Raw genomic sequence first — 26,484 nt, 5'->3', positions numbered from 1 at the left:
CATTGACTGTTCTACTTCTTTAACTCTTGCTTCTAGGGCGGCTGTGTTTTGTTGTAGTTGTTTAAAGTCTTGAAGAAAAAAATCTTCAATAATCACACTACATCTATCGTAAAAGTCAAACGACAACCATAAAGCAATGCTAAGGAAAATTCTCTTGTGTACATAAGTTCCGGATATAAGATTGGTGAGTTTGGATCTTCCTACGGGTTGAATGTAATAAGAAGGCTTTAGCTCGCCGGAATTCCCACTGGCAAACTTTGTACTGTAATACTCAATAAGCTCCTTGGAGTGCCTGTTTTCTAACCAATGAGCAAATCTCTTACCGCCGTCTTGACATAACTTAGTAGCGTTGATGTATCCTGTACTCTTATCTATAATTAACTTGAAATCCCCGAAGATACCATACCAATAGTTGTCCTTGATCTGTTCGTAACAAATATCATTTAGACTAAGTGAACTATCCATAGTACTCATATTTATTATATAGAAAATGTTGATTTTTAACTTCATTTTCGTTTTGTTTCTGATGGATTTGTACCTTTAGATGCGAGAAAATACTTAACAGATAGGGAGCTCTGATCGGTGCTACCAAAAATATACCAACAAAAATGAAATAAATTTAAAAATCTAAGAATAAAAAAGCAAACATGACTAGTGCTAAGGAAATATTATCTTACAAACCTATATTTGATTGTGTATGTAGATATTTAGATATTGGTGGTTATAATGACGAAGACAAAATAAATTTTAGCGTGTCCATAGGTATGTTAGATCATTTGTTCAAGAAAGCCATTAAAGAAAACAACTCATTTCTTACACAAAACATTCTCTATGCGAACGTTATGAACTTGTCTGATGAAATATTAGATTCACTGACTGATGAACAATGGCTATCTATAGGCTATGATGATTATGAGGAGGAATATAACTATGATCACATTACAGAAGACTTCATACGCAAATATCTGTCGAAAGTTAATTTGATTGAAATATGTTTATGGAAAAAGTTATCAGAAGAGTTTATAAGAGAATTAGCTGATAAAGTTGATTGGGAGATTATTTCAGGAAGCCAAGACTTATCAGAAGACTTTTTAAGAGAATTTGCAGATAGAGTTGATTGGAAAGAATTATCGTATAACCAAAAGTTATCTGAAGAATTTATTAATGAGTTTATAGATAAAGTTGATTTTAATGCTATATCTTACAAAAACGAACTCTCTGAAGCCTTTATACGAGAACATGCAGATAGAGTTAATTGGTGGTACATATCTGGAACTAAACAATTATCAGAAAACCTTATAAGAGATTACGCTGACAAAGTAGATTGGGAAATGATTTCAATGTCTCAAAATTTAACAGAAGAATTTATTGCAGAGTTTGAAAGCAGAGTTCATTGGGTTAACATTTCAACTTATCAAGACCTATCTATAGACTTTATATATGCATATAAATATTTTGTGGATTGGAGAGCTATAATAAGAAAATATCATAACAATCCCAATTTAGGTGATATGTTGAATGTAGCATTCGCTGTTGCAGCAGAGGGTAATGTATAACACTTAAATTGTACTTTGATGGGTTAACCCATAAAAGCAATGGTATATTTAGTTTCTCATACTTAAATGTCTCTTAACTGAATAAACCTGTCAACAAGATCTATATCGCTTAAATCTGTGTTCATATGCGAACCGTGCCAAGTTATTCTGTCATCATATCTTTCTTTAGCTCTGTTGTATAAGTTGACAGAGTTCGGATCGTCGACGTTAAGTAGAATACTCATACTCGGATACTTAAGTTTGAGTTGTTTAATCCTACTTTCGTAATTGCATGTTTGTACACTTCCAACCCAATACTTATATCGTTCTATTCTTTCTTTTTGATCTCGTTCTTCTTCGTCATAGTAAAAAAGTATATTTTCAAGTTGTTCTTTAGTAAGGTTTTTCTTGATAAAGAATAGCCTATGTATCTTTCCTGGATCTTCTGTATATGGTGCTGCAACTGTTTTAAGATAATCAACTTTGCTTTCTAGTTCTTGATTGTACAATCGTAATTGCACCATTTGTTGTTCTATCTCTTCTACTCTTGATTGTAACTCTTCTTGATCTTCTCGAATTTGTTTGAAGTCTTGTGTGAAGTAATCTTCGATTATATCATAACACTTATCATAGAAATCATCAGATAACCAAGTTGCAATATCTAAAAGAATCTTTTTGTAAACATATGTACCTGATATTTCATTATTGGCTTCTGTACCGCCAAGTCTAATCTCATATAATGGCTGATGATGGTTCCCGGTTTTCCGGGAGCCATGCTTTTTCTCATAATATTCAACTCGTCTCTTAGATCGTTTATTTTCTAACCAATGATCAAACCTCTTACCACCACTCTGACACAACTTAGTAGCGTTAAAGTATCCTGTACTCTTATCTATAATCAACTTGAAATCACCAAAGATACCATACCAATAGTTATCTTTGATCTGTTCATAGCAAATATCATTTAAACTAAGAGGACTATCCATAGTACCCATATTTATTATATAGAAAATCTTTATGTTTAACTTCATTTTCGTGGGGTCCACCAGCACTGGATCCCTTTCAAACATGCATACGTCGCTTCTTTGAAGTGGTCTTGTGTCATGATGGTGTATTTTGCAACCGGAAAATCTTCCGTTCGGGAGTTTGTTTGTGCTTCTTCGTTAAACGCGGGTCCCCGCTGGGAGTCGGTTATTTTTTGATAATTTCCACAGCTGGGAAGCTAGGTTTCTCTTTATTTTTACCGGAGCATATCTGCTCCACTTAATTTTATGTAGAGCAACAGCGCAAAAGTGCTCCATTGCTCCTCCTGTTCTTTGATAAGTAGAGCGTCTGCCGTAAAGTCGACCTACGCTTTTTTGATCGTAGTATCTTATCAATTCAAAAATTAGCTGGCTTACATCCAAGCCAGCAAAAACTCAACGTATTGAAGTGGCCGGAATCAATCCCGGGGACTTCGAAGTTTGTTGTGTTGTTAATTTTTGATAATTTCCACAGCCGGAATACCGACCCTGGAAATATGCTATGAGGGGTAACGTTTCATTACCCCCTTATCTCGTTCAAACTATCCTTTTATGGCATAATAACCATAAAAGACAAACATTTATATTTACATTACAATCGTAGCCGGCGCCAGATATCCCGCACCGGCTTTGATTTTCTTGATTGTGTACATAGAGCGGTTGGTAGAATCGTCCCCACCGCTTGTTCTATGTTATCTTAAAGCAGCCTTTTATGGTTATTATTCCATAAAAGACAAACATTTATATTTACACTACAACATTACTCTTATCTACCCAACTATAATGTGAATCATCAAAACCTAGCCATTTAACGTATACTTTGTCACCTTTCTTTCTCAACACCTTTTCCACCAAGTATTCATCTTTATGTTTCGTCTTTAATAGTTCTGGTTCGTAAAATCTACCTTGTACATCCTCTTCTTCTAAATCTTTAATTCTATATGTAGGCGGATTAGATGGAATAACTTCACTAATAACAAATACTTCTGTTGACCAATTAGGTGTATATCCTTTCTCAAATAACCCTTTCGACTTACTTATACGAACATGATCACCTAACTTGTATTTGGGCTTAACACGCTTATATTCTTTTTGATACACTTTCTACAATATTGCTCGCTCATTCTTCTTGTTAATTTCTATAGGTTTTAAACCAATTGTTCTATGAATATGATGATTATACTCTTTAACTAGTGTTGGTAATATCTCTATCCATTTGTAATTCCCTTGTGTTGTGAACCTTTTCCACATGTTCTGTTTAAGTGTTCGATTAAATCTCTCAACAACAGAAGCTTTCTTACCACTATAGGTTGAGTAATGATTAATCTTATTTTCCTCCATTAACTTCTTAAACTCTTTATTGTAAAACTCTTTACCTTGATCTGTTTGTAAGTTACTAGGTTTTCTCGTTCTTAATATGGATTCGAACGCTTCTGTAACATTCTTACCACTCTTATCTTTAACAGGAACAGCAAACGCATATTTCGAGAACACATCTATAATCGTTAGCAAATATTTATAACCTTTATTGATTTTGGAAACACCTTTTAATACTCCACTATCCATTTCTACAAGATCAGCCTGCCAAAGATCATCGATACCTTTTATAACTACACTTAATCTGTCAAAGTTTTTTCTAGATGGTTTGTGAATTTCTTCTATAATGTCTTCTCTAACACCTTTACCTTCTTCTAGTCAATCAGGCTTTTTAACGAATTGAGTTTTAGTAATACCACATACAGAACAAATACCTTTCTTTAGATATCTTCCATTCTTTGTTTGTTCAATTCTAATGGTATCTTTCTTCGTATCCGTCAATTTCTTACACTTAACACAATACATCCTGTTTATTATATAGAAAATCAATAACTACCGTTGTTTAATATTATGCTTTCAACATTCTCACCATCATCATCACTATCTTCGTCTTCTCTTTCTACATGCATAAGAAGCAATAGTAATTTACCATGTTTCAGATCAGAATCTTTAGATGGTCTAACTGTCAATTTATCATTTGTATTAAAGTGCAATGGAAAAGTTTCAACTAGAGAATCATTTAAATATAGATCTATATAATACGTATTGTAAGATGACTCTATATGCATTATCCTACCTTTATAAAGAAATTTGTATGCGATAGATAGATTATGTATTAAAAAGAACGGAGTTTCAACATTTTCTGATATCAATCGACTATGAAGCTCTATAACATAACTCCGTTTGATGAAGTTAAGCTCTTCTTTCAACATAGCAATATCTTTTCTCACAACTGTATTATCTAACTCTGATGTCATTTTAACATTACCAAAGATACCCATATTTATTATATAGCAAAAGTCTTTAGGAAAGCTCTCTTTCTATGTACATTACAACAAACAATAATTGTCCTTCTTCCATAGCAGAATTTTTATTTGGTTTAATCGTAATTATATCGTTCTTCTTAAAGTTAAAAGATATCTCTTTAATCAAAGTATCACCCAAATATATATCTAAAAAGTATTTATCCAAACTTAAGTCCATGTGCATTATTTTCCCATTATAGAGAAATTTGTAACCGTTAGAGAGATTAAATATTCTAAAGATTGGCTCCTTAACGTTTTTAGCTCTTAATCGATATAGTAGAGGCATGGTTTCTTTTTGCATAATCAGTTTAGTAGTATCCATCCTAACCTTTTCAATATCTTCTTTCTTTATGTATGTGTCTTGTAACGTTTCTAATGCATCTTCAAATTGTTTTCTATCGTTCTCTAATTGAGCTTCTATTGACCTAAGTTGACTTACGCTAACAACATCATTTAGATTCTCCAACAATTTTAATTTTTCTTCACTAATATCAATATCACCTTTTCTATCTGCAACATTACCAAATATATCCATACTCATTTATTATACAGAAAATGCCCATCCTAATTTTTCAAAACATTTCTTTAACATCCCTATTTGTTTAGGTGAGTGTTTAAAACCAATATCAACATGAACATCGTGCTTTTTCAACAGATGGTACAATACACATTTTAAGTTAATAAACAATACTCTTTTTGGATACAGCTCCCTAAAGACCTCGTGTAAGTTTTCGAAGTCGTTTATAAGTGTTTCTTCCATATGTCGTAAGTTTAATGGTTTTTGATCGGTAAGGTGATAGTGTATTAAATAGACATCATCATAATATTTTGTGTATTTGTTTTTCTTTAGTACTTCTAGAACATCTTTTGTTGATATTAAATCTCTTGGTATATCTCTAAGTTCATCATTTAACACCTTGAGCACCTCTTCGGTAACAATTCTATCCTGTAAAGCTTGCAAACGAGATAGCTGTAACTTAAATCTTTTTATAGTATCGTACCATGGTTTTCTAGCGCAAGCAGCTCTCATTCCTTCATTAGTATCGTAAACCCAACCACTCTCTACAGAACAATCATTACAAATGTAACTACTCATACCTTTTGTTAATGACTTACTACCACAATTACTGCATTGTAATGGTCTAGAGCTATAATTCGACAACAAGTCCTTTAAGGTAATTATTGGACGTAACTTTTCCAACTCTTCTTCCGTGTACAAAAATTTTGGTATTAGCATTTTCCATAAATCAATAACATTATATACGTTGTTTTTATCTTTTAAGTCTATCTCGCTAACATCCTGAAAATACTGATAAAAATTATATCTATCTAGTGCATCTAGTTCATCCTCATGCTTCTCAAAATAATCTAAAAATCTATTGTGTATAGCTTCCATATTTATCTTAAAGCAAAACTTTTATGGATATCCTTATCTCGTAAAGACGTCGCCACAATTTTAGAGTATTCACGACCAAGAGATGCTATTCAAGATCATGTAGACGAAGAAGATAAGAAAAAAAATTCAGAAGTTAAGTGCGGCAATTTACCGCCCTTACCAAAAACACATCCAGAACATACAAACAAATCAAGGTCCCGTTTTCCAGGACATTGTCAAGTGTACACCCTCATACAATCTTCATCAATGAGTCTGGTCTGTACTCTTTAGTGTTATCATCAAAGAAGCCCAAAACCAAAGAGTTTAAGAGATGGATAAAACTTTTATGGATACAAACCATAAAAGAGCTTAATCATTTTTAATCATATACATAACGTCGCTAAAAGAATACCCTTGATTTAGAAGATTTAAAACCTTAACACAAAGATGACCACATATAACTGAGTTAAAGTCTTGTATTCGTTCGTCATTGTAAAAGAAGTTTTCGGTACCAAGATATTGTACTAGTTGTTTAGGAGGAACACCACCATAAGAATCGAACACGTACTTTATGTTGTTATCTTTCCAATAGCATATCCAATGAGTACCAATGTTTTCTGATTTATCAAGGTTAACTATACCACACTCATTTACATAAGGTTTTTGTGGAAGTTCATCACTCATAAATACACCTCTAAATCGTTTTATCTTTAGTTCTTTAGCCAACCTCTCTATATCGAAGTTGGTCAATGGTTTTAGTTTTTTGACTTCTTCGGTTTACCTGCTCCCTGCTTTTCTTCCATAGCCATATTGTGTCTCTTTTGTTCTTCAAGTTCTTGTTTATTCTTCTTAGCATCCAGTACAGTTTTAGTAATCGCTGCTGCGCCACCTGCTAATGAGCCAACTGCTCCTAAAGCTGCTAAAATGGCTGGAATTGTAAAGATAAAACCACCCATATGCTCTTTCTTAATCTTTTTCATTTGTGCAGTAGTTAAAGTTAAATCCATTCCTTTACCTTCTTTAATTTTCTTAGATTTATTGTTAAGTTGTTTCTTTGTTAATACATGATCAATATTTAAATCCTTTAGTTCGTTATAAGGAACACTAAACATACAACCTTTAATAGAACACATCTTCCTATTTATCTAAGAGAAAATCTTAGTTTCTAAAAGTACAGTTGTTGTTGCTCCACCAAAATCAATTAAGGAATCATTCTCATCTGTTATCCTATCTCAAAATTGTCAACCTTGTCTTTGGATATAGGGAAAAATAATGGATAAGTAGGTTCGTAAATGATGCTATGTTTAAACTCGGCATCTGTTTTAAATGATGCTATGATCCCTGTTTCTCTATGTGTGTATTCTGTATCTTTAACAAACATGCCATCTGCTATATTACAGTGAACATTTATAGTATCAAACGGGTGAAACTTTGGCAACTTACTTCCAATATGTGTTTTGTTCTTTTCTAAAACTTCAAAAACATTAAACCCGAGGACGGTGCCTATACTCCCAATTGTAACATCATTACTATCAGTTTCAATTTTAACTCTATTTCTTAAATGATCTTCTGATAATGTTATGTTGATGGATTGAGATTTTAAATATTCATTAAGACTGTTTAAGCTGTATTGCCCTTCTGATATAAAAACTTGTCTATCACCATATGAGAAACTGTTTTTTTGTGTTGTTATGTTTGGTGTCAGATATGTACTGTAAAACCCAACTAGTCCTATACTTAAATAGTTGCTCTTGTTGTCTAATTCGTAATGGAGCTTCTTCTTTAAAACAGAAGTATTACTCGTTAGCTTAAATACCTTAGCCATTTATTATATAATAAATGAATGAGTTTGATTTATCTAGAGATATTCCGAGAGAGAAAGTAATCAAGTTAATAGAAGATGTCATTCAAAAGTTAGAATACAGTTTAAAGAAGAAAAAGAGAAAACTACGAATTGCTAAATATGAATACTACACTTTGATCACGTTGTCAGTTATACTTTCTGCAACAACTGGGTTTATTAATATTTTTATACCTGTAACAATTTACTCAATATTAACAACGTCTCTTGCAACTTGAAGTGCTATAATAACAGGTTTGTCTTCGAAGTTAAACATAAGCAAAAGAAAAGACGAATATAAAACCATTGTCACTTGTATTAACTCATTTAAAGAACAGTTAGAGATGATAATAACATTGAATGCTGAAATGGATAGCGAATATATAAAAGATACGTTGCTTAAGATCAGAGAACAACTTAAAGATATAAGATAGGCTATGTAAATACAAGTCAAGCCCTTAAAGACAACGTAAGACCAAAGTTTCAGAGTAGATTTGAAGACCTGGAGACTACAAAGGGCGTCCGTAATACGGACACCCCTTCCAAATGAACAACCTCACACAACCTTCATCAATGAACCGGGTCTGTACTCTCTAATCATAAAAGAACGATTTTCTCTATAATAAATGAGTAGGAAAACTATTAATTGGGATGTAAAAGAGATGATAAAAGAAACAACAGCTAAGAAAAGAAATGGAGAGCTTATACCTGATGATATTCGTTGTCTTATCGTGGGTCCGTCGGCGTGTGGTAAGACGTTTTTGTTATTTAACTTCTTATTACAGCCAGGTTGGTTAAACAATAATTACTTCTACATATATTCTAAAAGCATGAATCAGTCAAAGTACGAGCAGTTAAAAGATCAATTTGAAAAAGCAGAACTAAAATTTAAGAAGCAAATAGCAACGTTCTTAAGCGGTAATGATTCTATTGTACCTATTGATGAATGTGAAAAATACTCTGTTGTTGTGTTTGATGATTACATTTTGGAGAATCAAGATACTGTTAGAAATTACTTTACAAGAGGTAGGCATAGACATTTAGACTGTTTCTATCTTGCACAAACATATTCAAAAGTACCTAAACAGCTTATAAGAGATAACGTTAACTTCCTATGCATATTCAGACAAGATGATACTAATCTTAAACATGTGTATAATGAGTTTGTTGGAGGAGATATGTCTTATGATAAATTTAAAGAAATATGTTCAAAATGTTGGCAAGAAGATTATGGTTTCATAGTAATTGATATGACAAGGAAGGTAAACAATGGTAAGTATAGGAACAAGATAAAACACTTTATAGACGTTTGATGCTTTTTGATGTTTGACGTTTTAACGTTTGACGTTCTTTGATGTTTATTGACGTTTTTTCACGTTTATTGACGTCTTTGACGTTCATTGACGTTTGTTCGTTTGCTATACAATAAATGGATGAGAAAGAAATTGATAAGAATATTAAGTTGAGGGAGTTCTTGATAAAGGGCTTCAAATCTTGGAAGAAAGAAAGAGCAGGTATATACGATAAATTTAAGACACAAGAGCAACCTGTAATTGATGCTATTCAAAACTTGGGAAGTGAGATCAAAGAAGTAGCAGAACAAAATAAAAATCTAATAACTGAACTTGTTCCAGTTGCACATAAGACGGCTTCAATAGATCCTAGTCTACTAGAAACACCTAAAAAGATAACTTATGATAGTTCTCCAAGTAGTAGTGATACGCCTATAACGGGAGAAATAAAACAAATGAGAAAACAAATTAAAGACAAAGTGGAAGGAGTAGTACCTTTAACAACAGCACAGTCATTTGGTAAGATTGCAACGAAATATTATAGTAAAAGAAATGATACTGTGTTTGGAATAAGAACTGTAGAAGAAGATGGAAAAATAATAAACAAGATAGGAAATTTGGAAGTTAAAGTGAATGGCGATGATTTGATAATTAATGGTAAAACTTATAAAGGAACAGAAGGTCTATGGGAATTGTTAACGACGAATACTAGTAAAACCATTGAAGATTATGATGATGATGATTTTGAACAGTACAAAGAAATAATAATAGACTCAGATGCTGCCTTCCAAAAATATAATCGAGATAAAAAGGTAGCATCTAGTAGAGGTTCAAAGTACATTAATATTATCAAGCCTATTTGGGATAATTATATTAAACCAACTTTACCCCCAACTCCTAAAAAGAACACGACACCTAAAAGGACTGGTGAAGGAATTAAACAATATACAGAGATACCTAAAGAATATATATGGATGGATGATGTGAGAAAGTTAATTGATCTGTTAATAAAATAGTTATATATGGAGAAGAAAGGGCTGGTAATCATAACTTTTACAATGAGAAAGTAGGTATAGTGAGTATGATTAATAATAAGCTTTCACAGTTTATTCCTAATGATCCAAAAGGTATAGGGTATTTTATTAAGATCTTAAATACGTTACCACCACGATTCTGGAATGATGAGAAGCTTGGAAAAGGATTAGTAAATGATTTGATTAATAAACTTCCAGTTGAATTACATATACCAGGTTTTAGATTTTGCGGGCCTGGGACTAAGCTTCAAGAAAGATTAGAAAGAGGTGATAAAGGCATTAACCCATTAGATGAGGCTTGTAAAGAACACGATATATACTACAGAGACAATAAAGATACAGAGTCAAGACATATTGCAGATAAGGAACTAGAAACTAAAGCATGGAAAAGAGCATTTAGTAGTGATGCGCCAATTGGTGAACGATTAGCTGCTTTTGGGGTTGGTACTCCTATGAATGGTAAGGTTAAGTTGGGATGGGGATTATAAGTTTTTAATTGTTATTATGTATGAGTCTTTTATGGATACGCCCCATAAAAATGTTGTTACCACAACGGGTTCATGAACGCAACTAAACTTTGTAAAGATGGGAAAGGATCTATTTAGCTGGAAAAGATTACAAGATGCGAAGGAAACAGTTGAAACGTTTACAAGACTTTCAGGCCCTTCACATGTGAAGCGCCAAGGATTAGAGTTCTTTAACAAATCAAAAGGCACAAACATGCAATTTTTTTGTAGCACCGATCGAAGCTCCCTATCTGTTAAGTATTTTCTCACATCTAAAGGTACAAATCCATCAGACCTTTTAATCTCAAAAGCGTTGTTTCAAGATTTTCTTTATAATAAATGGATAGTGTTGAGAGTTACGAGTTACAGAGTTTTAAAGCTAACACAAGAACATTTAATAATTTGAATGAAGCTAACAAAGATATTGAGTTTGATTTCAATGTGGGTGATGGCTTTGTACATCCACACAAAGCAGATTGTCATATGACTTTTGAAGTTGTTGGTGCATCAGTTGGAGGAACATTTGGCGCAAACGATACTATAAAACTTGTAGATAACTTTTTCCCATTCTTCTTTTCTCAAATTGAGGTTAGAAAGCATGGTGTTGTTATAGATAAGATTGAACTACCAGGAATAACATCTACAGCTGTCGGAACATTAAAGATTTCCAAGCCAGAAGTTGAATATCTAAAACAAGCAGGATTTGAAACAGATGATAAACTTGGTGTAAGAAAGGACTTTAGTGTTTTGTATCCATTAAGATTAATTCCAGGCTTCTTAAGTGATTATAAAGAGGTTATGTGGAAAGGTGGATTGAGAATAACATTTACAAAAGCTAACAACAATAACGATGTCTTGTACAAATGGACTGGATCAGGAGCAGCTCCTCATGATGGAAAAATAACAATAAAAAGCATGGAGATAAGAATGCCTATAGTTGAATATGAATCTAATTATGCAAACAAGTTAAAGTTGAATATTCTTAAGGAACCTAAAATCATGTTTTCATTCCATACTTATCAATGTGTTCAGAAGACTGTTACAGGTTCTTTCTTGGAGTTTGATGTTACTATTCAATTTAATTCTAGACAATTTGATATGCCTGATTTCGTAGTTGTAATGTTCCAAACTGATAGAAGTGGCAAACAAACAGCAGACGCAAGTAAGTTTGATCATTGTAAGGTAAAGAATATCTATCTTAAGAATGGGAGGAATGAGGTATTTCCAAAAGAATCAAGAAACTTAGATATTGCTAACAAGGATTTTTTAAGATGTACGAAGATTATACTGCATTTAAGAGAATAACATGTGGCAACACCGTTAATTGGGCGAAAGAACTTTACATATGATCCCAAGAATGAGAAAGTGGTAGAAGAGTTTTAAATAGTTAACAAAATATCAAAAACAATTCAAGGATCTAAGGGTCAGTATCACTGGCCTTTTATCAGTTAGCCATAGGCGACCATGTAAGAGAAAAATATCAAAAACAGTATTCGACTTTAAAGGGTATCGAAAAGATACCCTTGCATCCTCAAACTGTTTATTAACGATTGTTTTATGGAAGTTTTTCCATAAAACGAAATTGATAAAAAATGATTAAATATTTTTTGGTGAAAATAAAAATTGAAAAGTGTTCATTGATTTTCTATATAATAAATACGATGGCAAAACACGTTGATTTTTTAAACAAGCTTGGAAGTCTTAAACAAAAACAGGTTATTGGATTAAGAGAATTAGAATTAAATACAGAATATATCATTGTGAAAACGGAAAAGATTAAAACTAAGTTTGGAAAGAGCATTTTGGTCGAGTGTGAGTTGTTCAAGGTTTTTCTTCCATCTAGATTTACAAAACACTTAACAGATAAAATGATTGATGAGATCGTTAAAGATGGAATAAAAATCAAATACACTGGTCTAAAAGAAAACTATCCAACTGTTGAGTTCTGTATGTAAATCCAAAAAATGAACGAAAATGAACAAAAATATGTTGTCATAAGTAAAAAATGGAGTGTTTAGAAATGGATCCCCCAAAAAAGTTCATTCTTACTAATAACTTTAATGTAATTGTGAAAAATGTGCAAATCGAAGTTCAAGTAGTTTTTGATATTAACGGTTGTCTATTCAGTTTGAATTACGATCAGTGGACAGAGCTTAAGAAGTCATTGTTTCCTATAGAGAACGAGGTTAACAGAAGATTCCATTATCAGTATCCGAACTTGTAATTTTAAGTATGTTTTAAGTGTTTTATGGTTATAAAGCCATAAAACTAAGACCTTTGAATATACAGATACAACTCAGTTATTGAATGCTTTTAACTCTAGAGAAAAAGAGAAGATGTGAGAAATACATTTTGTATATGGAACACTAGCGCGTGCATGTGGCACGTTTTGGAACTAAATAGTGGCTCTGTCGACAAGGTGTCTCACAGCCAAAGTCCACCGTGTAACAGCGCGATATTTTTCGCTTGAATTCTGGTCGTTACGAGAGAAAAGTTGAGCAAAGAATACAGCGCCCGAGCTATATACAGCCGTTAAATCCAATGTTATCTATATGGGAAGCGAGACATACTGCGGCGTTAATCATTCTCTCTCTGTTTCTATTGCATAAACCTCTCTGTCATTCAGAGCTGATGGGAAGGAAAGAGAGAGAGAATAAGAGAAAGAAAAAAATTGGCAAGCGTACAAGTTTTACTTCCTCCTTCTTCTTTGCTATATATGTATATGTGTGCTCGATAGCTGATATTGTAAATGTGTGTGTGCGATTGAGCGGGAGTGTATATACATATATCTGTAGCAGCTGTATACAACATACTAAACTTTAAACTTTTATAATTCAGTTATTTATGATCCGATTTACACCAAACAAAAACTATTTTTTCAATCAAAGACAGCACTATAAGTTATAAGTTTTAGATGTAAGTCATAAAAGCATATTCAATCGTACTTTGGGGTATCCTTCTGTGTTAAAGTACAATGGTCAGGGGTGGCTTCATAATTTTTTGGCAGTTAGGGGTGGAAGGGGAAATGCGCCAGAAGTAACCACCCCTAACTACTCATAGAAAACATTTATATCCCTGTGTGTTGGCTATCTATATCTTATTCATTCATAAATGGCCTCGTGTATCGTAGTCGCTAATGCTCTCGATTTTGGTGCAAGGTATCCCGGATTTGATTCCCTGTAGGATTACGCTTTTTGAGGGCAGCTGTCCTGACTAAAGTTTCCCTGGGTTTTCGTTATTCACATCACGCAAAGACCGGGATGGAACTTAATGTAATCGTCCCAGACTGCTTCCGTCCCTCATTTCTTTTTTCTCCCCAATTTCCAAGGCAGTGTGATCGCTGAGGGTAGTCATCTCTCATTCGCGACGGACTAACATGTCCATAAATGCTGAAAGCTTAGAAATTGAATTCTTAATCTTAATTCTAATTCATGCACTTTTCGCGTAATGGTAATATGCAAACCTCAGAACATCAAAGAGTTGCAGGTTACATACACATCTAGGGGGAAATATTTAGATACTCTCTATCCTAACTTTAAACATAGATCCATTCAGTCATAAACCCACACTTCGCGTGATCTCTTTACTGGTTTCAGCACAGCTAATTGTTTAAATTCATTGTCCAGGGTACTTAATATTACTCTTCAGAAGTATGGTTCCAACAATAGAACGTTCTCATCAATAGAAGAAACAAAATATCACAGTAGTACATGAATTGATCTCTAATGATTAATTCAACTCCTCTTCAGAGAAAACTTGAATGTTCACCTCTTCAAATAGATTCAGTTGTTCTAAATATTGTCGCTTCGTACAAAATACGTGGGAAAGGAACCTGGCAAGTGCTGTCATCTAATTGTTATACTCGAACCTTCATATTTCTCTTAAAACAAGATGTTTAACCAAAGACGTAGTGTGTTGAAGCTCCTAAATTCATTAAATAAGTGATCTGCGTTTTATGGCGGAAAATTAACTGAAAAAGATTAGTTTGTAAAGGTTCTTCGTGGCTGTCTGTTTAACATTTTCTTGTTTTACTTCAGCAGTGTTATTTCAGATTTTGGTTGGGAGGTGGGGGCAAAACCCTAGATCTCGGTAGATTTTCAGGATCTCCACTGTTACATTATTATCTTCTGAATTAAAATGTATACAAGCGTCAAACTCAGAGGGACAATTGCCCCTTGGGGTCCATACGACTCCCCTGGTTCACTTTCGTGCGAAGACCCGCATTTGATGACTAGGAGAAGTTTCTGAGATTTGTATCTCACGAGAAAACTCTGAATCTACTGCTCACTCCACGGAAGCTGAATAACAATTTGAAAAACCTCCAGCCACTATACTTTTGTTCGGTGTCTGGTAAATGTAAATATTACTGTCTTACTATTAACGACCACCCACGGAGATTTAGAGTTCACCTAAACACGTACAATGAGTTGCTTTGTTTTACAAGAGCTAGATAAACAGCAATGGGAACATTATATTATCGAACCTGACTTTATGCACAGCAGCTCACCTGTTACTTTCCTTTAGTGTAATCTTCTTCAAACTCTAATCTTCAGCCAACCATTTGGAAAACATATTGTACACCGTCAACGCATCAATGTTTGTCCATGTCCCACAGAAATCTCCACATGGGATGGATGGTGGCTTTCTTGTGTCATAGTACTTTCCGCGAGTCGGTTCCTTCATTTTGGTAGTAGAAGTAATTCCTTCATTTTGCCGGAAAGATCGTCAGGGAGTCCCTGAAAACATTCTATCTCGATCCATTATTCTTTGGTCCAGTCATGGTGAGTTATTCAACGTGTTAGGTAGTTCTAACAATGTCTATGTGTAAGTAGAACATCTATAGTGTGTCGCTTCGCATAATGGAGATCTCATCCAGACGCCAGTACACAGCTCGTAGGGATATAAGTGTCCCAAAGCCTGCTGAGAGGTCGTAAGCGAATGCAGTTGCAGTGCTACTTCGATATGTTTGGAGTTTAATGCCAAAAATCACTTCTCGAGCTGGAATGTGGTATATGGTTGATATCCTCCATATGTCTTCGAATCTTTTCTCTGTTCCTGGAATCGTGTCCACAACTGCCAAATTACACTGCCAGCCACATTCCACTTTGTACCATACATCATTGCATTTGCTCCATTTCAAGTCTTCTGATGAAACGACCGCTGGAATGTTATACACATATTTCCTTTCTGTACTCCTCTATGTTTTTGTGTGTGTGTGTGTGTGTGTGTGTGTGTGTGTGTATGTGTGTGTGTGTGTGTGTGTGTGTGTGTGCATTTGATGTGTACCTACGAAAGGAAACACATCGTACGAACACCTCATTTGCAGGCTGACCTTGCATATACACAACCCACTGATTATGAATCACGCTTATAGAGAGTACCTGTGTTCCCCACATAAGTTTTTTTTTTTTAATGTGAGGCAGAAATGGGACTTTATTGCATTCACAAAAGCATTTTTTGTCATGGTGTCTCGATCAGTAGGAAGCAAATACCTTAACTAACTGTATCTTACAAGAAGTTTCCCTGTACAGCAGGGATACAACTTGCTCTTCGCATTTTATAGGGACTACAGTAAGAGAGTGAGAACTAGGTGAACGTGTAGATTGCTTATCAGACTAAGCGAAATAAGTAGTACGTCTCATAACTTCGGTGCTGAAACGAAGGTTCAAACGTTTTCTGAAAGTTAGTTCTTATGCAAGCAACATTTCCTTGTTGTCCGATTTACATTAGTTTGGCGCAAACATTTCAAAAATATGTCACTTGTCTTTATATACACTGCAACAGCAAACTATATGGGTAAGTGGGAATGAGTTGAGTTGATATTGAGTTCAACGTCCCTTTCACGAGCAACGCTATATAAGACGTGGACCTACTGATTAACGTGGAATCCGAACCACATGAGCTCCTGCGTTGTAACTGTAAAGACTACCGACTTTCCTCATTTCTCTAGAAATAAATGCAAAATATAACAAATATATGCTATGGAGACTTTCACGAAATCAGTATTTAGAGGATTCCACTGTCGTAGTACCAGTTTCATATTACAGCAGAGTAAATCTCACTCATTACACGGCTTAATTACATAAAATCCAGTAAAAACATATAAACGTAGAAAGTATAAGACAGAATCTTTGTTAGTATAAGACAGAATAAGGAAAGTGTGTTGTATGTTTTTTTTTAAAACATTTCAATTGAAATACACTTCCATTTTTGAGCTTTTGACTTATTTTGCCTTGATTTTCAAGTACTATATGTACCACTCTTATTAGAACCGTATGTGTTACAGTTACGAAGAAAGATACACCAATAGACACAATGTCCTACTTGACAACTTATTTTTCATTTATAAATAAATATAATGTTGCAATTTTATAAACTATAGATTTATGATGTTATTGAGAACAAATGGCATGTCTTTTGTGCCGTAATTTTTTTCTGTCAGTTTTCTCGTTAACTACACATGAGAATTGTCCCTGAAGAGGCTCATGTTGTTCAGCTCGTTTCAGTATGTTGATTGGTGTTTGTCTCATTTTTGGCCAACATCAGAGTTAAACAAAAAAATCTAGTTTTTAGAGTTAACCATTATTTTGAGCTATATCTCATTACCAATACTTGTGTTGTCATATTGTAGAGTGGCAATAGAAATCTTATTGAGAGTGTACTGTAGAATCACCTTCGTCCTAATAGATAGCGTTATTATTATACACCATCAATTTTTAGATTTACAATAAAAGTTTTTCTGGATTTATCGAAAATTACCCATGATGATTTTCACTCACCCAAATCATTTTGTTCCGCTCAGTTAGATCTATCGATTTGTATGTGACTAATATTTTAAAATATTTTGACTCGTTAAACGCTAAAGACATTGTAAAGAAAATAATTTGCCATAGAAATATATAGTCATTGTTTTTATAATACCAGGGTACCAAATGTCTGAGGCTATGGGCCAACTCCGCTATTAGTAAAGGTATCAAAAATGGGAAGAGGAGAACGTTGTTGAAAATAGGTAGTTTTGGAACTAAAATAGTAGACCTTTTTCCAGTTGCAACAACTGTTTGTAGTCCACACCAGTATTCGTAGGTTTCCTTAAGTAAAATTCCCTCGACTGACACTAAATTTTCCCTTTTCTCACCAAATTTTCCCAGGTTCGTCAAGTGTCCAGTTCCTATGACAGAAGTTATGTAACAAGGTAAGCTATATTAAGGAAACTGTCAACCATATTTCTTTGATTCATTTGCCTTTTGCTTCTATTGCTTTTACTTTTCCCTCACTATTTTTTTTTTTTTTTTTTTTACAAATAATATACACAAATACACCCAGCTTTCAATGGGTACAACACACACAGACTATTGCAATTGTGTTGGTTTATTTCTGAAGAACAAAAACAATAAGGATTTATATTGGTCAATAAGTCAGATTGCCCTAGATTTTAACGTTTTATTGAAAATTTCCATTTTCCCGTTTTGCTAAATTTACCTATAAAATGTCCCTACATTGGGGCAATTAAATTATGAACACTGCTCCATACTGGTATGGTGTTCTTTGTTATATGAAAATCAACGTTTTCAACTCAAACGAAACCTAGAGGAACGCGAATATAATACGGGAAACATGCACATTATTATTTCAGGGAAATTTTCAACACCTTCAATACGTTTCCTAACAATACTCTATTGTTGGTATGATAAGAGCCCAATGAAGCAGCCTCCTGAACTGACAACGTTCCTTTTTCATTTAAGGGGACAGACTACTAAATATTTTTAAAAGGCTAACACATTTTCTTTTGCCCGTTTTTCGTAAGTGAAAAGACATAATGAAATGAAACTTACCACAATAATAGATAATGTTATTCTACAACGGGCAAAAGAAAATTTGTTAGCTTTTCAAAAATATTTAGTAGTCTGCTCCACATGAGACGTCTTACTAATGTCGAGCCCGAACGGTTGGTGAGGGACAAAAGCGTTCTTAGACTGAAAACTATCCATTTCCGACCACTTTTCTTTTTTTGTTTTATGTTAACGTATCTTTTCTCATAAAGAAGCTGGTCCACGGTTCCGGACTTTTGATACACCCGGAAGTTGATGCCAAACACAACGATGAATGAATATTGTTATATAATGTCACAAGATTAATATTACTATATGTTGTAAACGAAAAGATAGGCGTCTAGTCATGCACTTATTTTGAATGTAACAAAGTACTTGAATAATAATAACTATTTAAACTTACTAGTAATTTTTATGTACATATGATCGTTAGGAGTGTTTACGTGTCCCTGTTACAGAACAGAAACGAAATCTTTCAATTCATTTTGTCCCCCTCCCGTAGAGTCCATGATTTGCATCAAGACAGAGCTACATTCTAAATATATTTTATTTTTACTTTTTTTGACGTTCAAATTGGAAGCCACTCTATTACTCTGAATTTTACATTTTCTTGCAGTTATCGTTTGTTATTGTATTCTCCAAAGTAACAAAATTTCTTTACCTCTTCCATCAGGTGATCTGTTTTGATATTCAATTTTCTTGTTGTTTCTTTTCTTGCGTATCTCATAACTTTCGTTTTCTTCTTCTGGATTCTCATCTTAAATTTGCTGCTAAAGTACTATTGCATTCCATTTAGACCTGCCTCTAATTTTTTTTTTTTTCACTCTCTGCCGATATCATCCGCAAATCCAAGTGGTTGGGTTTCCTGACTATGTGCAGGACAGAATAAACAGTTATTCCTAGTTTGGGAGTTTCCTTGATTTCTTTATTGTTTTTTCAACTTGAATATTAAAATAAATTAGTGATTAACAGCAGAGCATCCTTGTCTGTCGTCTTTCTGAATTGTTTCTTTTCATTTCGTTTCTTTTGATACCAATTGTTATGTTCTTTCTATGTACGATATATTATTCTTGACTCTTTCTTGTTCATTCCTGACTTCTTCATATCCTTGAACTTTTTATTCCTTTCTACATTATAAATTTCGTTTCTCGAGTTCACAAACGCTACTAAGTTGTATTTCCTATTCGAATTCTTTTTCCTATCGATCCTCTTAATGCAGATATTGCTTCCGGCATTCCAATATTCTTCTTGAAACCAAACTGGTCCTCTGCTATTGTTTCCATTATACTTTACAATCTTGTACACATTGTACGGCAAGAGTCCAGCACTATATTTGTATTTTTGAAACGGCTTGAGGAAAGATGACGAAACTTTGGATGTGGCAAATAGGAATAGCGGAGCATCAAGTGGTGTTATTTAGCATCATGGCGAGAACTTAAAATCCAATATAGTTCACATCCAATATATCGATTATCATGGTGCCATGCGACACACGATTTTAGGCTAAAATGTCACAAAAAATACGAATCTAAAGTTAAGTGTCACCTAACTTTAATCAATAACGAAATGTCAAATTTTATGTCTGGCAAGATTTTTAATTTGTGAGTTAACAAACTTGTCGCATGTGATTCTCAGATATTTAACATCCTACTGCCTTGTTAGTGCCACTTTTTCCTCTTATGAACAACTGGAGCTACCTCTCCTTCTTCATAAATGTTTTTTATTTAATTTATGGAACGTGTTCTCAACTTCTGTTCCGAAATTTATATGAATTTTTCGATATCTGATCAATATGTGGTATTTTCTAGTGTTTTGTCGTAATGTTTTGTAATGCTTTGTCGTACTGTGATCTGAGTACGAAGTCTCCTCTTCCTTTTTCTTCTGTTTCTCCTATATTTTCGAGTTTCTCTAATAGATTTAAAATGCACTGGTCTCTAAGGAAGGTTCCACAGAAATCGTGACCATTTTAGCTATCCCGGGTATCTTCACCCTCGACGATCTTTCAATATAATAACACTTTATTCATCATTTTCTCCTTTGATGAAGAAGATATTAACCCTTTTGAATACTCAGAACGATCAGCATTGTTCACGTTCGTTAGACCTCAACCAAAGTTAGTGAACCACCTTGGCATCATTTCATGATACGAAGATGAGTCTCCTTTATATTTTTGATGCTTTTTATGTTTTACTTAATATTTTCCTTCGTAACCTTTCCGGATCCCTTTTTTCCTTTTTGGGCTATTTTTTAGACTTTCAGTCAAGCAGCTACTGCATCGTCACTATTTATCCTAGGATCATGGTTCATGCCTCATGGTTCATGCATAGAACTGCCTTTCAGGCGGTACCATTTACATGTCTTCATCATGTATCTAAGCGGGAAATTCCCGGAAAAAGGGATTTTTTGGTCTAAATTTCCCTTTTTTTAACTTTTAGCCCCTCTGGACCCCCCTGTTCAAACGCAGAAATCTGAGAAAAAATCTGTTAAATACTACTCGGTAGACTGAATGTTTGTGCACAATTTCAATCTTCTAGGTGCAAAACTAAGCCCGCCACAAAATATATATATACTGACAATGCCCCATATTACCCTATACAGAAGTATATTTTGATAAAAATTCACTGAGATGTCCCTAATTACCCTAGAATAATAATTTGACCATCATTCTCTTCAGAATGGAACTGCCTTTCATACGGTATGACTCACGTGTCTCCATCATGTATGTGAGGCGGGAAAGTCCTGAAAAACGGGATTTTTTCTAAAAATCCCTTTTTTCAACTTTTCCCCCCTCTGGACCCCCCCTGTTTTAATGCAGAGATCTTTAAAAAAATTCTGATAAATACTACTAGGTGGGCTGAATGTTTGTGCACAATTTCAATCTTCTAGGTGCAAAAGTAAGCCCGCCAAAAAAAATATACCGACCATGTCCCATTTTTCCCTATATAGAAGTATAATTTTTAAAAATTCCCTGAGACATCCCTAATTACCCTAGGATAATGATTCGACCGTCATTGTCTTCAGAATGGAACTGCCTTTCAGACGGTATGACTCACGTGTTCCCATCATGTATGTGAGGCGGAAAAATCTTGAAAAACGGGATTTTTTGGGTAAAGATATCCCTTTTTTCAACACTTTGGCTCTCTGATTCCCCTCCTGTTTTAACTCAGAAATCTGAAAAAAATCTGGTAAATACTGAATGTTTGTGCAAATTTCAATCTTCTACGTGCAAACATAAGCCCGCCAAAAAATATTGATCATAGGCTTAATAAATGAACAAATAAATTTTAGACTTATGACGTCATCACCTCCTATGTCTGGACGCAGGAAGGTGTGAAACCATACGTAATGTCTTCTACAATGCCTCTGGACTTGAAAAACAAAAAAAAAACCGAACGAAAAAGCTCAAATAGGAGAGTTGTGACGCAATGTACCATGAAAAACGCGTATGGTACAAATTGTACCATAGGATCCCCAAAGGGTTTTAATCAGCACACGAAGTTTTATTCTTTCTATCTCAAACATTCAACACATACTAATTCTGTTTAGAATGTGGTCAACAAAATCCCAAATTACATATTTTATTTCTTCAAGATTACAACTTCAAAGTGTAAATTGGAAGCCCATTCCAAATGTCATTGCCTGAAAATTCACAGACTAATCAAACGTTCCTGTACTATTGCAGTTTTTTCCTCCTCCGTATATCAACTTCCACTGTACCTTCTAACATATTCTCCAAAATATAATTTCTTTACACTGCCCTGACCAGTTACCTTTTTACTTCCCACGACTATCGTTCTTTCCTCCTTCCTTTGACCAAAATAGTGTTACGTTTGTCCCTGTTAGTGTTCTTTATACTTTTCGAAGCTTAAATGTTTTGTTACTTTTTCGCAGAGTTAATGTTTCTACTTTACATAAACGGCGACATGTGATTATATTTTTTTTCTTAATTTTTAACTTTTACTCAAGACACACAAAATATATTTCTCCTTATTTTGAAAATTTCTAACATCATTCCGTTTGCTCTAAAATTTAAATTTTGCGTTTATTCTACTTTCAGAAAATCCATACACAAGCGTGGGAATTAGATTTCCAACTTATGATACGTATAAATATTAGAAGTTTTATAGGATTTCCATTCTCGTCTATCGATACGCATCAGAGCAAAAAAAAAAAAAAAAAAAAAAAAAAACGGTAAAAGATAGAGTGTAGCATTTTTAAAAATCAATTCAGCGTCCCATAGATACATTCCATCTCTTCATCTGTTCTATTCATCTTCAATTCTAAGCGAAAATCGAAGGCCGCGGTGGCTCAGTGGTAGATCTTTCACATGTGGTACATAGGGTCCTTGGTTTGATTACAGCTCGCGCCACGTGAACATAGTGGTGGACAAACACCTTGTGTGTGGGTTTTCTCGGGTTTGTCCTGTTACATCCCACTTTCTTCATTCCACCATTTCATTCATTTCTCATCGTCACCGTCTCCTTTAGAATAGCCGACATAACCTTGAACGTATAACTTGAAGATTTTCAAAGCAGATGTGATAGAAATAAACCATTTTTGGCTTCAACGTCGATTACAATAAGAGTAAAACCTAATGGGTAGAGCAAGAAGCAGTTATCTGTAAGTGGTGTTATGTCCAAAGAATAGATTTCATCTTTACCTTTATCCATTTGCTAAAATTAGAATTGGCAAAAATTTACTACTACTTCATTTTCGCATTGCTATCCATAGAAGAAAAATAGTTAGCGATAGCGAGAAATGACTTTTTTTTATATAGATTCAAATGACATTATGAACACGAAATTTTGAACTATTGGAACGTATATCCATTTCTGTTGGAAGAGTTCAATGTGGTTTCGAATTTTGTAATGAACATTCTGATTCGACTCATCTCGTGCACAAAACTAGATTCGCCATCTCATTAATAAATCTCATAATGACCTCTGTCCTTCTATTGCTATTAAAACTGGAAATTTCAGAAACAATCGATTTAATATTATACAGTGATTTAAATTATTACAGTTTTTGTTTGCTTTCAAGAGTACGCGGTTGACTTTTTTTTTAAAAATGTATTTAGTCACTTTCGTATGATCGTTTATAGATATTATATATATTTGATACTTTCTTCTCTTTGCAGGAGGATATCGAAAATTAAGATGCCGTTGAAGAATTTGTTGATCGAAACCCATACTTTCTTTAAAATCATCACCTTAAACAAAATATCTACAGATAGCATCTGGTTTCGATTACATCATAAGGTAACAACTAGACTTTTCTTCATATTTTGTCTTTTGGTGAGCTGTCACCAATTCTTCGGAGATCCGATCACCTGTATCCAGGATCCGAATTCTCCAATTTCTCAGTCGACGATGGACACCTATTGCTGGATCAATGGTACCTTCACTCTGCCCTTCAGGGATGTAAAAACGGCGATTCATCCAGGAGTAGTCAGTTCCACAGAAAATGACGAAGTTCGTTATCACTCTTACTATCAATGGGTACCGTTTACCTTATTCTTCCAAGGCATACTCTTCTGCATACCACATTACTTGTGCACCATTCTTTCGGATAAGACACTGAGAAGTCTGTCATCTATAATGGAGGGTTTCAAAATAGATGAATCTTCAAAGAACCGGCAAAAGAGGATTAGGGAACTGGTTAAAATATTCATTTATTGTTGTGAAAACGTTAAATTTCTGCCTTGTTACTATTTGTTTTGCCTCTTCATCAACCTCGTTAATGTTCTCATGAATGTCTATCTGATCAACGTATTCCTCGGTGGAGAATTCATCAATTATGGTATAGATATAATGAATATGTTCTGGCAGGAACCCAATAAAAGGATTGATCCGATATCTGCCATCTTCCCACTGGTCACTAAATGTACTTTTAGGACATATGGCACTTCAGGAAGCATCCAGGTTCACGATACCCTCTGTATCTTACCACTAAACGCGGCTAACGAGAAGATCTACATTTTCATGTGGTTTTGGCTTGTATTGGTATTATTAATCACCGTTCTTAACCTCTTTTATGAGCTAATCATGCTATCATCCTACTGGTTGCGTTTGACGGTGTTCAAGTATAGGTTCATACCATCCGACCGTCGAAATATCATGGAAGTACTACCCAGGATATCCTACACCGAGTATTATTTGTTCCAGTTCATACAACGAAATGTTAACCGTTATATCTTTAAGAAGTTTTTAATGGAACTTGAACGTTATCTCCAGGTAAGGGAACTAGTAGGTATTGCTGAAAGGGCCTACTTAGTGGAAGAGTTTTCGGACTCCGAGGACGAGAACAGGAATGAATAAGGTTTAAAGCATTTTCTTTAACACGAAAAAGGAAATTTTAATGAGACCCAAATAGAAGTCTATTTTGAGAGCAAAAACCACACAGATTTATTATTACTTTACTACGATTTAGAGGAAGACTGCATCTTACAAGAAAGAACTAAAAAAAATCACCTTTTAAGCTTTCTAGAATATCCAGAAAAGAGTGAAGGAATGCAGTATGTTGTTTGGTTTTTCAAAATATTATTTTTTAATATGAGTTTGAAGAAATAAACCTTTGAAGCTGGCTGAACATAGAATGAATAAAACATTAAAGATTTATATGTATTCGTTTAACATAACTTAATTCTTTTTTTTAAAAAAAAAGCTTTGTATTTAGTCTTAATCTCCTTATGTGATTCGACCATGGTTTACCAGTTTTATGAAAGAGTATTGAATAACAGTAATAATGGTAATAATGGTGACTATGGAATCATATGATTCGTCATCGGCAATATTTGTGTTTTTGCTATCTCGAAAGTCAGTAAGCTTAATATTTGCGTTCTAACATAGTGATCAAAAAAGTATTTTTTAATGAAATTGTAATACGTATGTGCAATCATTATGAATGTTATCGTCTTGTTTTCTTATTATATTATATTACCAATAACTTCAACAAAACATAGACTGCTACACATACCTTATTAATTCGTTTTTAGTTCAGTAAACGCATTAGTTTGACCAGAAAGTTCCATACCTTCTTGTAATATTTTTTTCCTTACTTTGTTAGAATTCCTGGTACATTTTATCACATAGTATTTATAGGCTTATTTGCTCAGCTTTTCTCATTGGATTAAACAGTTAATCTTTAATGACCTTTTTTGTTACTCACAATTCAATAATTACTGGATATGATGATCAAATTGAAATGTCATAGTTTTATTCATTATTATAGACTACGCTACAAATCATTAATAATTGTTTCGCTTAACCTAGGTTCCTGTAATTTTTGTATTAAGTTTGTGCTTCAAGTGACAATAATAAATTTGGAGTAGTCACTTCAAACAAAATATACGAAATTACAAGACTGTTCGGAAATTTCAAATTATTTATTTTATTTGTTATCATATTATACGCGCATGTAGAGACTTTAGCATTTCTGTGTCATTAACATTTTGATACCTATTTTTCTGATAACAGAAAAGATACATTGAGAATTATTTTCGTCACACGTTTTAATGCAGTAAATATTTTAAAGTAATGACTTAATTTTAGAATATTATGGTAAGTTCCTTATCAGTGTAATATTTGTGTTAATGAAAGTATTTTAGAAGGTTTCAGATGTAGAACAGAGTTTGAAAGTTAAAATTCCTGAAGATGAAATTTATTTCTTTGATTAACCTTAAACTATTACACTTTTAGAAGTGATGTCTA

General features: G+C 33.8%; 1 protein-coding gene across 1 annotated transcript in view; it reads left to right on the top strand.

The window, feature by feature from the left end:
- The window catches only part of LOC145663772 (innexin inx2-like), a 55,381-nt gene extending 29,111 nt beyond the window's left edge, over positions 1-26,270 (top strand). Inside the window, exon 3 of the mRNA XM_081729860.1 lies at positions 23,913-26,270. Coding sequence (XP_081585986.1) covers positions 23,932-25,092 — 1,161 coding nt within the window. The 5' untranslated portion in view covers positions 23,913-23,931 and the 3' untranslated portion in view covers positions 25,093-26,270. The remainder of the gene's footprint in view (positions 1-23,912) is intronic.
- The last annotated feature ends 214 nt before the right edge of the window (positions 26,271-26,484 follow it).

The sequence above is a fragment of the Thermobia domestica genome, chromosome 11 (assembly GCF_964235325.1).
Source record: "Thermobia domestica chromosome 11, izTheDome1.hap1.1, whole genome shotgun sequence".
In the NCBI taxonomy this organism is placed as follows: Eukaryota; Metazoa; Arthropoda; class Insecta; order Zygentoma; family Lepismatidae; genus Thermobia; species Thermobia domestica.
The sequence above is the reverse complement of the archived record's forward strand: the minus strand, read 5'-3'. Positions and strand labels throughout refer to the sequence as shown.